Source organism: Chiloscyllium plagiosum, chromosome 10, assembly GCF_004010195.1.
Source record: "Chiloscyllium plagiosum isolate BGI_BamShark_2017 chromosome 10, ASM401019v2, whole genome shotgun sequence".
Classification (NCBI taxonomy): Eukaryota; Metazoa; Chordata; class Chondrichthyes; order Orectolobiformes; family Hemiscylliidae; genus Chiloscyllium; species Chiloscyllium plagiosum.
In genome coordinates this window covers 25,015,109-25,031,902 of record NC_057719.1, presented here as the reverse complement: position 1 = coordinate 25,031,902, position 16,794 = coordinate 25,015,109, and the positions used below count along the sequence as shown (strand labels likewise).

At 39.5% G+C, this 16,794-nt stretch overlaps 1 protein-coding gene across 2 annotated transcripts in view; it reads left to right on the top strand.

Annotated features, from left to right (window-relative positions):
• Positions 1–16,744, top strand: part of ubr7 (ubiquitin protein ligase E3 component n-recognin 7) — a 36,796-nt gene extending 20,052 nt beyond the window's left edge. For both annotated transcript variants that reach the window (XM_043697197.1, XM_043697196.1), the window contains exons 8-11: positions 3,230–3,388; positions 8,720–8,888; positions 10,318–10,379; positions 15,564–16,744. In XM_043697197.1, coding sequence (XP_043553132.1) covers positions 3,230–3,388; positions 8,720–8,888; positions 10,318–10,379; positions 15,564–15,656 — 483 coding nt within the window. In that variant the 3' untranslated portion in view covers positions 15,657–16,744. The remainder of the gene's footprint in view (positions 1–3,229; positions 3,389–8,719; positions 8,889–10,317; positions 10,380–15,563) is intronic.
• The last annotated feature ends 50 nt before the right edge of the window (positions 16,745–16,794 follow it).

The following is a 16,794-nucleotide window of genomic DNA, read 5'->3' as shown; positions in this document are numbered from 1 at the left end:
TACCACCCTCTGCGTGAAAAAGTTGCCCCTTGGGTCTCTTTTATATCTTTCCCCTCTCACCCTAAACCTATGCCCTCTAGATCTGGACTGTCCGACCCCAGGGAAAAGACTTTGCCTATTTATCCTATCCATGCCCCTCATAATTTTGTAAACCTCTATAAGGTCACCCCTCAGCCTCTGACGCTCCAGGGAAAACAGCCACAGCCTGTTCAGCCTCTCATTAATTGGCACAAAGGTGAGGTGTGAAGTGGCGTGTTTTGCTGGGAAGAACAAGGAGGCCGCTTATTGCTTTAATAATGAGTCTAAATGCCACAGGAGTAGAAGAATCTAGGGCTAATACACAAATGACAAAATACTGACTGTTTAATCTGGCCACATTACAAAAAAATTACAATCACGAAATATTCACAATTTCCAGATGGATAGAATTGAAAAGCAGAAAAGACATTAGTAAACTTTGTAGTCTAAACTAATTACTCTACATTTTGAATTCTGTAAATCTGTGAATTGTAATGATCAGTCTGATTTTTAAAAATAACGTTATATACAGGCACAAGGAATACAAGTTTTCTTTAAAAAAAGTTTACAAGAATGATTTCCATTCCAATATTATCTATGAAGATGGGGCAAGTTGGGATTTGTTTCCCTCTCTTGGAGAAAGACAAGAGTTGTTCTGATTATTTTTTTAAATGATGAGATTTGATGGGATAGACATAAAGATTTTCCACTTTTAGAAGATTTAATAATGGGGCCAAACTGTCTAATAAATCCAAAATGGAAATCTGTACAGCAAGGAGTAGTTGAAAAAAGAGTGTTGATAAATTTATGAGGAAGCTTGATACATAACCTTGGAATGAGCATTGTTGATGGGTTTGGAAGGAGGCTTGTGTTTTTAAAAATGCACTCTGGGGGTGTGGGCATTAGTGGCCAGTCCAGCATTTACTATGTGTCCCTGATAACCCAGAGGGCAGTTAAGAGATAAACACATTGGTGCAGATTTCAAGTCACATGCACTCCAGACAGTAAGGATGGCAGATTTCATTTTCTGAAAGACATTAGTGAACAAGTTGAGTTTTTCTGACCATCAACAATGATCATCATTAATTCCAGATTTTTATTGAATTCCAACTCTACTGTCTGCCATGGCAGCATTTGAACCCATGTTCCCAAAACATTACCCGTGTCTCTGGATTAATATTTTAGTGGTATTGTTGCGAGACTATCACTCACTAAAATAATTCATAGTGATTACACATTTTTTATTTAAATGCCAGATTTTATTGAATTCAAATTTCACCACCTGATAGTGAGATTTGAGTCACTGTATTGGATTACTAACCAAGTGACTACTAGGCCACTGAATCCATGTGGATCAATAATACTGGTATTAATCAGTACAGCTGAGTGGCCTGTGTGCTGTGACTTGATGTGCTCTGATTTTTGCTTTTGATCTGCTTTACTGCCTGGCCTAATAAAAGCTTTTGAGTATTGCCATAGTACAGGAGAAAGTGAGGTCTGCAGATGCTGGAGATCAAAGTTGAAACTTTATTGCTGGAACAGCACAGCAGGTCAGGCAGCATCCAGGGAACAGGAGATTCGACGTTTCGGGCACAGGCCCTTCTTCAGGAATCAGTACAGTACTGGTATAAAGCCAGTAAGACCAGACTCTGCCACTTCAGTCTTCCATTTAAATATTTTGGAGTGTATAAAGCAAGCGATAGACTCTCTGCCTTGTGATGTGCTGTAAATCAAACACAACAGTTTCTTTATATGTATGCTTGTAGCAGTGTTGATCTTTTGGGTTTTAAACTTTTCAGTTCAATTGTCAAAACTCCCATCAACTGTGACCCAAATGCTTATTTGTTTCTCTTCAATTACAGTTACCTCCAGGTTTTGTATTTTATTATTCATTTTACTTTTGTGAATCTGTGAATAAATTGTAATCTTTGAAGGACTGTATGGAGCTTACGGGTCATCTCATTGGCTATGGACATCCCTATAATTCAAAGTTTATGTGAAGTAACTTGGGTTTCAATTCCATAGTTTGGCTAATCCCTGATAGGCAATCAGTTACTCACTGATGCCCATTGTAGTTTTTCTTTTAACAAGTTACTAGAATGTCGTAAGTTTAAGTATGCTCTTTCAATTGAGATGTTTCACACCTGGTGTTGTATTTGTTTAAAAAATAACTTATCATCTCAGAGACCGGTGATTTTTAAGTAGAAATTCAACCTCAGTTACTAACTGAAATGGCCACGCAATGAGTTTTTTCCTTTTTTTTCCCAAAGGGAAAAAAATCTACTGCTATTATTTAAAGAGAAACAAATACATCCCTTGTAAGTACTTATGCCTTGAACCAAAATCCCAAACAGAACACCCCCTGTTCTACTTTTCAATTTCAACCACAAATCCATTTTTACCCACTACAACTTCCTGAGGGATATTCCATTCTGGAGCCAAACCTCTGTTTGTCACAGCTCCCAGGAATTCACTCAAACTCGCAATCTGATAATTGCTCCCAAAATTTTTTCTCTTTGAGAAATTCACTGCCAATTTCATCCATATAGCTTCACTAGGCAGATCTTAATTTCCATGAATCTGCATGTTTGTTTTTTTTGCAGCATCGGTCACGCTTATAGTCCCTGCATACAGTCAGAGCTCTGTGCTTCTATTGCACTTTTCGAGAGCACCTGGCAGACTCAGCCTGTCTTCTCCACACTGCTGACAGGCACACTGCCTTACAGACTGTTCCAAAATCTCCAATTTCATAGTCAAGAACCTTCCCCCTCCTTATGTCCAAAGTGACACAGCTGGTCTTTAGATAAAAATACTTGTCTTTAAACTGCTTTTTAATCTGAAAGTGCATGGCAATTTGCAAACTATCTTCAATCCTTTCTTTGGATTTTGTAAAATTACATAAATAATTTAACTCCACTCCCGATTTTATACCTTCGCTTCAAGCCCTCTCCTCAGTTGCCTAGAAACCTGCCACCTTCAGATACTGAGAGCTGCCATTACAATCCTAGTTGCAACACGAGAGGACTTCTCACTGTTTATTATGCAACTCCAAGCCTATTTCATAAGCTATCCAGACTGAGCTCTCTCTCATTGTCCCACAAAAACCCCATACTCCAGACCCAGAAAATTAGAAATCAGAAGTTACAATCCTAAAATATATCCTCTCGAACAGCTACATTTGTTAAAAAGGTTGTTCCATTTTGTATTCCAGGGAGCCAGTGGTGACGATGCAAGTTGCAGCGTGAAGGAGGAGAATGTCACAGGTTGCAAACTGCAGCAGGTGAAGAAAAAGGGTGAATTGCAGAGAGACTGTGCCACCTACTGGCCTCATAACTGGCGTAATAAGCTGTGTACCTGCCAGTCTTGCATGGTATGTTTGTCTTCTCCCATGACTTTTCTCCCTGTCACCACCCCAGTTTTTAAAATGATTTTGATTTGAATCGTACTTGTTTACTTTATCTTTTTTTTTAAACTAAAAGATACAAAAATTCCAAGTTTTGGTTAAACCAGCACCACAAATCTTTCTTGTAACATTTTTGAAACTAGTAATGTCAGAGATGTTCTACATCCCTAATTACATGAAGTTGCAGCTAATCAACATTCAATCTCTAGTTCTTCACTGAAACTCTGAAACTTGTCTCCTACAGTTGCTGTTTCTTCTAACTGTTCTGGTTTATTGTTTTTCCAGCACTTGCACTTTTTTGCGAGTTCTATTTTGGAAACCAAAACGTGGCCATCAGTTACAATCCAAATTGCAAAGGGAGCCATCTGCAAACACCAATATAATTGCTTATTCATCTAAAGCTGATAGAACGTCCACAAATGAAAGGACATAAGCAGATAGATATCCAAAGTACAATTTGATGTTCACTTCCAAAGCACTATTACAGGGACTCCCCAATTTGCAAATGTCTGACTTGGAAATAAATTTAGGAACAGTGTCACAGTGAAGCACTCTGGGAAGGCTGGCCACACAGTCTGTGACATGGTGAAGCACTCTGGGAAGTGTCCTCTCAGTCAGCGTCATTAAGTTGGGATGAACTGTTGAGTTCTCAGGTTAAGTTATTTGGTATTCTGTTCTTTTTGTTTATGTTTCATTTGGTAATGTTGTAAATAAATTGCCTCACAGCGCCAGAGACCCGGGTTCAGTTCCCGCCTCAGGCGACTGACTGTGTGGAGTTTGCACGTTCTCCCCGTGTCTGTGTGGGTTTCCTCCGGGTGCTCCGGTTTCCTCCCACAGTCCAAAGATGTGCAGCTCAAGTGAATTGGCCATGCTAAATTGTCCGTAGTGTTAGGTAAGGGGTAAATGTAGGGGTATGGGTGGGTTGCGCTTCGGCGGGGCGGTGTGGACTTGTTGGGCCGAAGGGCCTGTTTCCACACTGTAAGTAATCTAATCTAATCTAATCTAAATTCTGTTTTGTTTAAAACTAAGTAGTTTGACCAGTCCTGGAATAACCGTGTTACACCTGCTTAAAACAAATGGCAAAGTTAGGGCCTGAGCCGCTTTCTTGAAATGTTTTGAGGGGGTCTGGCCTGGTCCATAACAGGAGGAAACAAAGACGTCACAGGAAGTTTGGAGTGGTTAGAATGGAATAAAACTGGACTAGAGGCTTCAAGGGAGAGAGCCGATTTTTAAGTAGTAAGAAAGATTAGTTAAATATTTACAATGATTAGTGCTTATGGTTTGTAGGGTCCTTTTGTGGTTTATAGTTTAAGGCCTGTATTTTTTTTTCCCTGTTCCTTGTTACTACAGAAGGGCCCTAGAGAAGTTGATATTTGATATTAAGCATCTTCTAAAAACTTTAATTTAGCCGGGTAAGTGATGGCAAGAGGGCTCAAAGCTGGGTTTGCTTCTCCAGCTTTGTGGGAAGCTGAGCACATTTCCAGTGTGGGGGCCTGGAATGTGTGCAGGAAGTGTCTCCAGCTGCACTCCTGGAAGCCCTTGGATTTTGGAACTGGAGTGACAGCTCAGGACACACTGGAGCATCCAGGAAGCTGAGAGAATTGTGCGTAGCATGGACAGAGAGGTGGTTACACCGCAGCTAAGACTCAATAGGCAGAGAGGGAATGGGGGACCACCAGGCAGTGTAAGAAGATTAGGCTGGCAGTGCAGGAACTCCCTGTGGCCATTCCCTGATAGACAGACTGCTTTGGATACAGTTGAGGGGAATGACTTCTCTGGGAAAATCATCATTGACTCAAATTTGTGGTGCCATGGTTGGCTCAGTTGCACAACAGAGGAGCAAAAAGTGTGGAAATTCAGTAGACATCAGGGATTCAACTGTAAGAGGAATAGACAGACATTTCTGTGGCTCAATCAAGACTCTAGGATGGTATGTTACCTCCCTGGTGCAAGTATCAAGGATATCTCTGAGCAGCTAAAGGACAGCCTGGGGAGGGAGGGCAGAGAGAATGCGAATAGCCAGTGGTTGTGGAATGTATTCATACTAATAATAATTATTTTCTTTTTTTTAAGAAAAAAGGGATAAGGCCTTAAAAAGGATAATATTAAGAAGCGAGCTGAAAAGTAGAACCTTCAAGTTGGTGATCTCAGGATTACTACCAGTGCCACGTGCTAGCCAGAATGGAAATTGTAGGATATAGCAGATGAACATGTGGCTAAAGAGATGGTGGGACCCTGAGGGTATCAGTTTCCTGGGGCATTGGGACTAGTTCTGGGGAACAGTGGTACTGATATAAACTGGGCAGGTTACGTGAGCAGCACCAGGACTGATGCCTAGAAAGAGTATTTGTAAGAGTCTTTAAACTACAGACGTTAAGACTCCAGATAGAAGAGTGGTCAAACCATGGAAATTAGTCATGATTTGGAGATGCTGGTGTTGGATTGGGGTGTACAAAGCTAAAAATAACACACCAGGTTATAGTCCCAACAGGCTTATTTAGAAGCACTAGCTTTTGGAGCACTGCTCCTTTACTTGATGAAGAAGCAGTGTTCTGAAAGCTAGTGCTTCCAAATAAACCTGTTGGACTATAACCTGGTGTTGTGTGATTTTTGACTATGGAAGTTAGTATAAGCATAAATTAGCAAGAAAAAAATAAGTGAGCAAAGGATTGGGAATAGTTTAGAACTCAGCAAAGGAGGACCAAGTGATTTAAGAAGGGGAAAATAGAGTAAGCTTGTGGGGAATATAAGAACTGACTGTGGAAATTTCTATTAGTATGTGAAGAAAAAAAGATCAGTGAAAACTAATTTATAATCCTTTACATTAATTTATAATGGGAAACAAAAATGACTGACAAACTAAATTTTGGTTTGATTTATTGTATTGCTTTCTTTTGCAAGCAGTACAGGCAGATCATAACAAACAAGAATGTACACAGATCATAGGGTGCTTAGATTGAGACATACAAGTAATGCTGCACAGGAGATGCATAAAGCAAGATGAACATTTATGTTCGTGCTTTGCTTCTGTCACCTCAAAGGAGGTTACACTAATACCAGAAATGAAGGGGAACACAGAGTTTAGTGAGAGAGAGGAACTGAAGCGAATTTGTATTAGTAGAGAAATTGTATTGAAGAAATTGATGGGATTGAAGGTAGATAAATCCTCAAAGCCTGATAAACGACATCCCAAAGTACTTGAGGAAGAGGCCATAGAAATAATGGTTGCATTGGTGGTCATCTTTCGATTCTGGAATAGTTCCTACAGATTGGAGGGTAACTAATGTAATCTCCCTATTTAAAAAGGGAATTGGAGAGGAAATGGGGAATTACAGACCAATGAATGAGAGATCAATAGTGGGATGATGCCAGAGTCCATTATCCAGGATTTTACAGCAGAGCACTTAGAAACAGTCATAGAATCAGGCGCAGTCAGCATGGATTTACAAAAGGGAAATCATGCTTGTTAAATCTCCTGGAATTCTTCAGAGATGTCACTAATAGAGTTGATGGGGGTGTTTAGTGGATGTGATTTATTTGGATGTTCAGGAGGCTTTTGACATAGCCCCACATAAGAGATTAATGTGTAAAATTAAACTACACGGGATTATGGCTGATATATTAAGATGGAAAGAAAGCTGGTTAGCAGACAGGGAATGAGAATAGGAATAAATGGTCTTTTTCTGAATGGCAGGCAATGACTAGTGGGATTGGTATGGGGACCCCTGCTATTCACATTGTGTTAATGATGTAGGGTGAGTTGTGAGGATACAGAGATGTTGCAGTCTGGTTTGAATAGACTGAGTGAGTGGGCAAATGCAGCATAATGTGGATAAATGTGAGGTTATCCACTGGTAGCAAAAACACGAAGGCAGATTATTATTTGCATAGTTGTAAATTGAGAAAGGTGAATGTTCAATGAAACCTGGGTGTCCTTAAGAACCAGTCACTGAAAGTAGCCACACAGGTGAGAATGAGAAGATTCGAGTACAGGAACAAAGATGTCTTGCGGTGATCATACAGGGCATTTTTGAGGCTGCACTTGGAATACTGTGTGCTGTTTTGGTCTCCTTGCCTGCAGAAGACGTTCTTGCTATAGAGGTATAGTGAAGGTTTACTAAATTTATTCCTGAGGTGGCAGGACTTTGATAAGGAGAGTTTGTGTCAGTTAGGATTGTATTCACTGCAGTTTGGAAGAATGGGGGGGGGGGGAGAAAGGAGGAGGAGGTGGGATGTGGGATCTCGTAGAAACCTATAAAATTCTAACAGAACTAGGCAGAAGGCTGTTCCTAATAGTGGGGGAGTCCAGAAATAGAAGTCATAGCTTAAGGATAAGTGGTAAACCTTTTGGATTGAGATGAGGGGAAATGTCTTCACCCAGAGAATAGTGAGCCAATATAATTCACTAACAAAGAAAGTGGTTGAGGCCAAAACAGTGTTTTTAAGAAGAAGGTGAATGTAGCTCTTGTGGCTAAAGGGATTGAGGGATATGTGGGATGGTGGGATTAGGGTAATGAGCGTGATGGTCAGACATTAAAGGTGATCTGATACAGGGGTGTAATTTTAAAGACCTGAAATATATAGACATTTCTTGTAGTTATGATCAGCTTCTTAATGTTGTCCTGAATTGTGATCTGACGTGTACAAATTGACTTGTGAATGGAACCTGTATGCAATCCAGGGGCTGTTTGTATATGTATATTTAATTTTGTGTTTGGGAATGTTGGTGCAAAGCTGAGTTTTGGGAAGAGAAAGGAAAATGGCAGTATTCCTCCCCTCTCCCCCCCGTGAAAGCAGTATAACTATAACGTTTGTGCTTGGATTGCTGATAACTGTCACATTCCTGTACACACAATACTGTATCCATTAGTTGGGGATGCTTTCAAGTGTATCTCTGGACAAGTAGTAGTGGTTGGTCTTGCAACTGAAAATACAAGTGACAGGCTGTGCTTCTGCAAGACGAGTGAAGAAACCTGCTTAACAAAGGAAATTCTAATGTATCTAAATGATTTTATTTTAAATGGTGAAATGAAGACTAAATACTGATTTACATTTTACACATTCTGTGAATGAAATACTGATGTATGTTGATAATTTAGCGGTTTTAGTTAGAAGAAATTCCTTTCTACTTCCACAATTGTCTCAAGTTTTGTTCAAGTCAGTGATTGAAAACAAAACTTTTCAATTCTTTTTTTAAAAATGAGGTGTTCATTGACAGGGTGTTGAGGGAAGTAAAGTCTTTCTCATTGCGACTTGGTCAGTTTGTATTCACACGTAAGAGTTGGTCTTTCTTTTCAGAACCTGTATAACGAACTAGAAATCTCCTTCCTGTTGGATGAATTTGATACCGTGCTGGCTTATGAAAATAAAGGCAAAACAGTTGAAGAGACTGAACGAGAAAAATGTGATCCATTGATGACAGCTCTGAGCAACATGAATAGAATCCAACAAGTTGAACTCATTTATGGTAAACCAGTCCTTTTCTTCTCTGGTGATAATTGAATAGAGATTTTCCAAAGCATTTTAGTTTGATCCTTAGCTGCTGGGTCACCTGATTTTTTTTCCAAGTCTTCTTTTGCAATGTGGTCGAGAGATCAAGCCCTGTGAAGTTAGGTTATGAGATGGGTTTCCAGAGTAATGTGCTCAATCTTTTGTCAGTTTTTGTGAAATTAAGTTCTGCACTTATATACAAACTTTTTTGAAAGACAGTAGATGGAATAATATCAGATTCTGCTCACCTTTTAGGTTTTTCATTTGTTCTAGAATATATGTTCAGGATTTAGGATCTAGAGTGTAGTGTTGGGATAGAGGATTTTCAATATTGCTAATTTTTAATACTAGATCTCAAAGCTTCTCTCTTTACCCCTTATGGGAGGTTTACTAAAACCTTGTGAGCAATGGCTTCTCCAAGAGGATTTTCCTTTGAAAGTGAAAATGTCTGAAAATTGTCACTAAATAATGAGTTGTTAAGGGTATCCATTAAAAAAAATAGTGTATGGTGGAAATGCTATGAAATCTACAGCTTCTGATTCTCTGGTTTCCATAATTAAACTGTCAGCACACGCGAAGCCATGTGCTAAGGGACCTGGGTGTCCTTCTGCATGAATTGCAGAAGGTGGTTTGCAGGAGCAACAGGTACTTAAGAAGACAAATGGAATTTAGTCCATCATTGCTAAAGGGGTTGAATTTAAAAGCAGGGAGGGTATGTTGAAGCTGTATAGGGTGCTGGTGAGGCTACACCACACCTGGAATACCATTGCTGTTTTGGTCTCCTTACTTGAGAAAGGATGTACTGGCACTAGATTTGGGGTGGGGGGTGGTGGGTAGAGGAGGTTCACCTAGATTGTTTTCAGAGTTTGAGGGGTTTGGCTGATGAGGAGAGACTGATTAGACAGAGATTATATTCATTGGAATTTAGAATGGTGGGGGGGGGGGGGAGGAATGAAATCCCAGAAAAATATAAAATTAAGAGGAGAATAGATAATATAGAAGCAGGGAGGTTGTTTCCACTGGTGGGTGAATTTAGAACAAGAGGGCAAACCTCAAAATTAGGACTGAATTGAGGAGTAACTTCTTCACACAAAGTGTTGTGAATCTGTAGAATAGCAAAGTAGTTGAGGCTTCGTCATTGAATGTTTTTAAAGCTAAGATTTTTTAAACAGTAAAGGAATTAAGGGTTTTGGTGAGAGGGTGGGTAAGGAGCTGATGCCACAAAAAGAACAGTTATGATCATATTGAATGGCGAGCAAGCTCGAATGGCCAGATGGCCGCCTCCTGCTCCTAGTTTTTACGAAGTGCTGCTTGTCTCCAGTAAACTTATTTTCCATACTGGATAGAAATGCCGGACCACAGAATTAAGTCATTACATTCACTTTGTGGTTTCTTTTCTTGTCTAGAATACAACGATTTAAAGTCTGAACTGAAAGATTATCTGAAAAGGTTTGCAGATGAGGGAAAGGTAAGGATTATTCACTGTTTTAGCCTCTGAAATTTGTTTTACAGCAATCAGAATTTAAAGGTTAAAATGAAATACATACCTAGTGGAACGAAGCCAAATTCTGTGCTGCACTTGTTGCTACCCTATTCACATCAATGGGGACACATTTGGTTATAGTACAGTGGTGGAGGTAGGGGTTGGACAGTTGGAAAGGAAAATTGGCCTACCACCCCACTGTATGCCATAAAATTCTTTGATTGGAAAGTGTGTGCATGCGTTCATGTTTGGGTCTGAGGAATGAATGATTGCCTGTGACAACTTTGCCTTGAACACGGAGCTGAAGGAACATTTGTGAAAAGATGGATATTGGATATGTTAGCGCTTTGAGGGCTAACAAGGCTAACTTTTTTTTTTGGAAACCATCCGTCAGTAAGATGTACAAAGAAGGAACAAAAACACTGAGGTTAGTTAAGGAGAAGTACATCAGATTCCTGCCAAATTCCAGATCTTGTGTAAGACCATGGATGTGATCCAATTCAAGTCACGAGTTTAGCTCTTTATGTAATAATCCATTCCCTGACAGTTCTGCTATGTTCCATCTTGGCTTCTCTGGAGCCATGATCACAAGGCCAGACTCCTGCTACCTTTCTCCTGAGCTTGACAAAGGAGAAAGAGTTGTTGCTTGGTTTCAACTGGAACGAAAACATCTCCACTCATTACTTCTAACCACCTTGGCCTTTTTACCCTGATATCTGGAAAGATGTGTTTTCTAAAAAAAATTACAAGACAAGGGCGTCGCCAATCTCAAATTGCCCAGAGAGCAGTTAAGAGTCAACCATATTGTTGTGGATCTGGAATCTCATAGGCCATACTAGGTAAGTATGGCAGTTTCCTTCCCCAAAGAACATTTAAAGGACAGGTTTTTCCAACAATGTTACAGTTGTCATTAGACACTTAATCCCAGATTTGTATGGAATCCAAACTCCTCCATGGCAGGATTCAAAACAGAACAGTAAAAACTGAAAAAAACTGTGGATGCTGTAAATCAAACAAAAATAGAGGTTGCAGGACAAGCTCAGCAGGGCTGGTGGTATCTGCTCAGAGAAATCAAAGTTAACATTTTAGGTCTGGTGACCCTTCCTTTAGTTCTAAGAAAGGGTCATCAGACCTGAAACATTAACTTTGATTTCTTTTAACAGTTGCTTCAAACCTGCTGAGGTTTTCCAGCAACCTGTTTTTGTCCTCAGAACATTACCTGGATCTCTCTATTAACAATCCAGTGATAATACCACTGAACCATTGCCTCCCCTTTTGGCGTCCCTTTATCCACACTACCATCCCTGGCCTTTCAAGATATCTTCTACAGCCATGGGATCACCTTCGATCTATCTGTTGTGACGTTTGACTGTAATTTCCACTGTCAACTACATTTTGTATTGTTAGAATGCTAATCTGATGTTCCATCTTGATGACCTGTAATTTATTCTACTTAAAATGTTAGGAGACTCCAAACCATCAAGTCCTGCCTTTACTGATTTCATTTGTAATCCGCAAGATTCTTAAACTATCTCAGTACCTTTTTAAGGTCCTTATCCTGTATCTTCGGTATTAACACAAATTAAATTTCCACTTTGCAGTAACCCTTTACTAACTACCCAAGCAATAGTACGTACTTGCAACACCAGTTGTTTAGTCAGACCCTGCATATAAGCCCTTGTTACCAAGTGGTCACTTGGTAAATATTCCACATCTTTGCCCCACCAAAATACGTCATTCATTTGAAAATGTAACTAAGAAACTTTTGATTTAAATATTAATCCCGTTTGCAAGAAAATTCAACATGTTCCATGCTCTGCCATTGTAATAGTCTTATTACTTAGGCTGTATGCCTGGTGTGGAATAGATTTTCTGAGGGGAAAGATATTGAATTCTCCAAAGGTTTTGCCGTGACCAACCACATCTGGCTGCAGCAAAGAGGTCATAGAGTCATAGAGATGTATAGCATAGAAACAGACCCTTCGGTCCAACCCGTCCATGCCGACCAGATATCCCAACCCAATCTAGTCCCACCTGCCAGCACCCGGCCCATATCCCTCCAAACCCTTCCTATTCATATACCCATCCAAATGCCTCTTAAATGTTGCAATTGTACCAGCCTCCACCACATCCTCTGGCAGCTCATTCCATACATGTACCATCCTCTGCATGACAAAGTTATCCCTTAGGTCTCTCTTATATCTTCCCCCCCTCACCCTAAACCTATGCCCTCAAGTTCTGGACTCCCCGACCCCAGGGAAAAGACTTTGTCTATTTATCCTATCCATGCCCCTCAATTTTGTAAACCTCTATAAGGTCACCCCTCAGCCTCTCCCTGCAGCTCAGATCCTCAAGGTGGGTTTTTTTTTCCTCCCTGAATTCTTGGCAATAAAAGGTGATGTCTGAAATCGGGTTATCAATTTCACCGTGGCTACATGACCACCTATAAGTGATCAGATCCTGCTATTAGAGGTGGGGTATCTCTAAGTTCACACCAGTAATGGATGAGATTTCTGTATCTCCTGGTAAGGCAGGAAGAAAGCTATTCATACATTCAAGAGGCTATTGTGTATTTGTTGCCATAGATACTGTCTGCTAGTTGGTGACTGCCTCAATGACATACCATGATACATTTAATGTGTATCCCTTTGTTTTAAAAGGTTATTCTAGTCTAGTCCTTGGTCTTTACCATTCTGAAATCAGGCCCTGTGCTGTCCCACTGAGCCTTTCCTGTCTGACCCCCCTCAATCCTGATTGCCCAAGGATAGTCTAGAGGCCTCTACCCAGCATGAAGCCAATAATGATGGAAAAATAATTCTGACTGAAACCATCAATAGCTTCATCGCCCTACCACTCAGTGGACATTACTCCAACTCGCAACTGGTTGCATTTTTACATGAGTATAAATGCAAGACATAAATGAAATAACAGAAAATATCACCATTCCTTGCACACCAGGGTTGTTAAGGCTGAAGCAACTTCATACTGCTCACCCTCATTGTACTACTTTGGCTTTGAACTTTAAAAACTTCCCAAAGATTCCCTCTTTCAAATTTCTTTCTCTGTCAGTTTCTTTTTGACTCCTACCTTTATTAAATCCAAAACTTGGCTCCTTGTAACTTTATCCTAAACTGATTTCTGCTTGCTTGATTGATGTCCTGCTGTGACCTATTCATTTAGTGGCCGGTTCTTCAAATGCCTCAAATTTTAAATGATATTTTTAAGGTTAGAGGGGAAAGAATAAAATGGAACCAGAGGATCAACTTTTTTTTAAAACTACACCAGTTGATATGCATATGGAATGAGCTGCCAGCAGAAGTGGTTGTGGTGGGGTCATTAATAAGGTCTAAAAAGGCATTTGGGCAAATACATGGATAGGAACGGTTTAGAAGGATCTGGCGCAGATGCAGGGAAGTGGGGTTAGCACGGATGGACATTTTGGTCAGCACAGACCAGTTTGAGTCTGTGTGTATGTGTATCTGTGGTGTGACATGAACCCAAGGTCCCGGTTGAGACAGAGTTTAACCTCACACCTTCAATGCATTATCTGAGCTGAGATGGCACCTATTAAAGCTATCTTGAGAATGTAACTTTTTAAAAACAAACTTTTGGGATTTACATAAGGAACAGAAGCTAACAAGATAATTCTAAAGACAATCTAAATTATATTCCATGACACTGCAACCCAGTTGCTAAAAATCCTCATGATTCTGCTTCGCAATCACCTGAAGAAGCAGTACTTTGAAAGAGAATGCTTCCAAAGAAACCTGTTGGACTATAACCTGTGATTTTTAACTTCACCTCCATCATTTGGCACAATAAATATTTAGACACAGTTCCGAGCCATGAGCTCATGTCAAAGTACTTGCACTTTAACCTACTGGTAAAGCTTGAGAATGTAAGTTTTTTAAAAAAAAATCTAGGATTTACATCTGAAAGAACAAACTAACATGATCATTCTAAAAGATGAAAGACAATTTAAATTTGTTTAGTATTACATTCCATGACACTGCAGTCCTGTTGTTATAAATCTTGTCTTATGATTCTGCTCCACAACGACCTGGTGAACAGCACTTTGAAAGCTAGCACTTCCAAATAAACCTGTTGGACTATAACTTGGTGTTGTGATTTTTAACTACTGTGGCAGTTACACTAGAAACTTCAGTGTCAGTTCATTGTTTGCAAATGTAGTTCCTGTTTAGTGTAAAGAAAAAGTTATTTTAATACCCCTTAAGTTCTAATAAATAACTTCCACCAAGATGCTATTATTACTCTGCAGCCTGTTCATGTTTTTTTTAGATTAGATTAGTGTGGAAACAGGCCCTTTGGCCCAACGAGTCCACCCAGATCCATTCCCCTACATTTACCCCTGCCCCTGACACTATGGGCAATTTAGCATGGTCAATTCACCTAACCTGCACATTTTTGGACTGTGGGAGGAAACCGACACAGACACGGGGAGAATGTGCAAACTCCACACAGTCATTTGCCTGAGGTGGGAATGTTGAAGCCAGAATAATCTTTGGCAGAGCAACCCACATCCAGTCCCCCCCACTAATTTTTTTAAAATGTTAAAGTGTGCCTCAGTACTAGAAAGGTTGGGAACCACTATTCTAGGGCACAGTCTCTTCTACTCTCCTTGTAGAATGTGTCTGGTGAATGTTTGAGTGTTTCCTTCTTGGATCACAACACTATTTCAGGTGTAGCCAAAGCTACACCTCACTACAAGAGGATTCGAGTAAACAGTATTTGCTGGACCAACATGTTTGCTTTGTGACAGGGGTAGGTTTAAGTCACTTAAGGGCACAATTCATACTTTTACTGAAACTAACCAAGCTGGAGGTAGTACCTTCTCAATTTGCTGGAAATTACAATTTAGCTTCAATTTTGTTTTCAGTTTTGAACCCCTCTTCTGATCCATATTTTTCAATGGGAAACCTCGAAGTTACAAATCAGAATTGCAAAGTGCCACGATGTTTTGAAGCAGTCCTAGGCTGCAGAGAAAGTCTGAGTTGCTGCATAACACAACTGGAAAAGCATCTAAACATGATTAGTCTCATAGTGGAGAAACAATTGTCAAACTAAAAATATTAATGCTGTCCTAACTTCAAAAGCTGACAACTTTGTTTCGAGTTTAATTTTAAATCAGTCCTATTTTACATCCAATAGGTGGTCACAAGTGAAGATATACAGCACTTCTTTGAAGAGCTCCAGTCAAAGAAGCGACGGCGGGTGGATGGAATGCAGTACTTTTGCAGTTAAAGCTGAAAACATTAATTGCTCAGATCTAAAATGATTTTTCAATAACAATTAAAATTAGTTGACCCCATTTTTTTTCTTTTGCCAGTGTTTCATATGAAGTTCACAAAGGCAGCAGAGAAATTTGTTCAATATGCAGCAGCGTTAGAGAATTTAATGCAGGTACTGGTGCACATTTTGTAGAGAGGAACAATATCCAGCTATGCATAACTGGACTGCATAATTGAAATTAATGGCTTCTACAATGTATTTTAAACTTTTTAAACAGTGTTGCCCATAATAAACATGACAATTAGAACATGACCAGTTAACATGACTGGACCCATTCCTTGGGTTATCTCTGTACTCCTGCCCAAAGCATAGCTTATCTGGATAGCTCCTTTGTAAGCTTTGACAGCTGCAGCATGGTAGATGTTGAATATGAAATGATATGCAAACCTCAACTTATCTAATTTTGTCTAAAGGTTTACTTAACTGTTGCTGAGAGGGATAATTCAGCAGGCTAAAATTGATGTGTATTATTTACAAAAGACTTGTTAATATTGGATAGAATCCTTTTGAGTATGGTGGTGGTGCAAGCAAATCCAGCAATCAAAAGATTGTTTCCTGCTGTTATGAACCAACCACTAAATCCTTCTGGTTCAGAAAATGTTTGTTTCATTTTGGCTTTTAAAATAAACTAGATGCCAACATCCCATTTTGTATGTGCTTTATCAAGTTATAAAGGAGAATCTAGATATACTATTACCTACCTGTAGAGACTGAAAACCAACATGGATGTCAAGTGGAAATCCTGGATCTTGTTTGGTCTTCACCTGAACAACTTTGTATTTAAGCTATAACAAGTGCTTAGTTTAAATGCATTTTGTTTCCATTATCTGTACAGGTTATAATTGAAACATGGATTTGGCTTTTGCATTGTTTAAATTGCTTTGCATCAATATACACTGTTTAAACTCTAATGCAGCTTCTACAACTTCAAATCTGTAAAGTTGACTGAAAGATCATAGCTGATCTATTTTGTAATTAATCTTTAAATATTTGCTATGAGAACAGATAAGCCAATAAAATTTGGTTACTTTACAAATTAACTGATTATTATGAAACCCAATTCTATCATTTTAATACCTGAATTACTTGT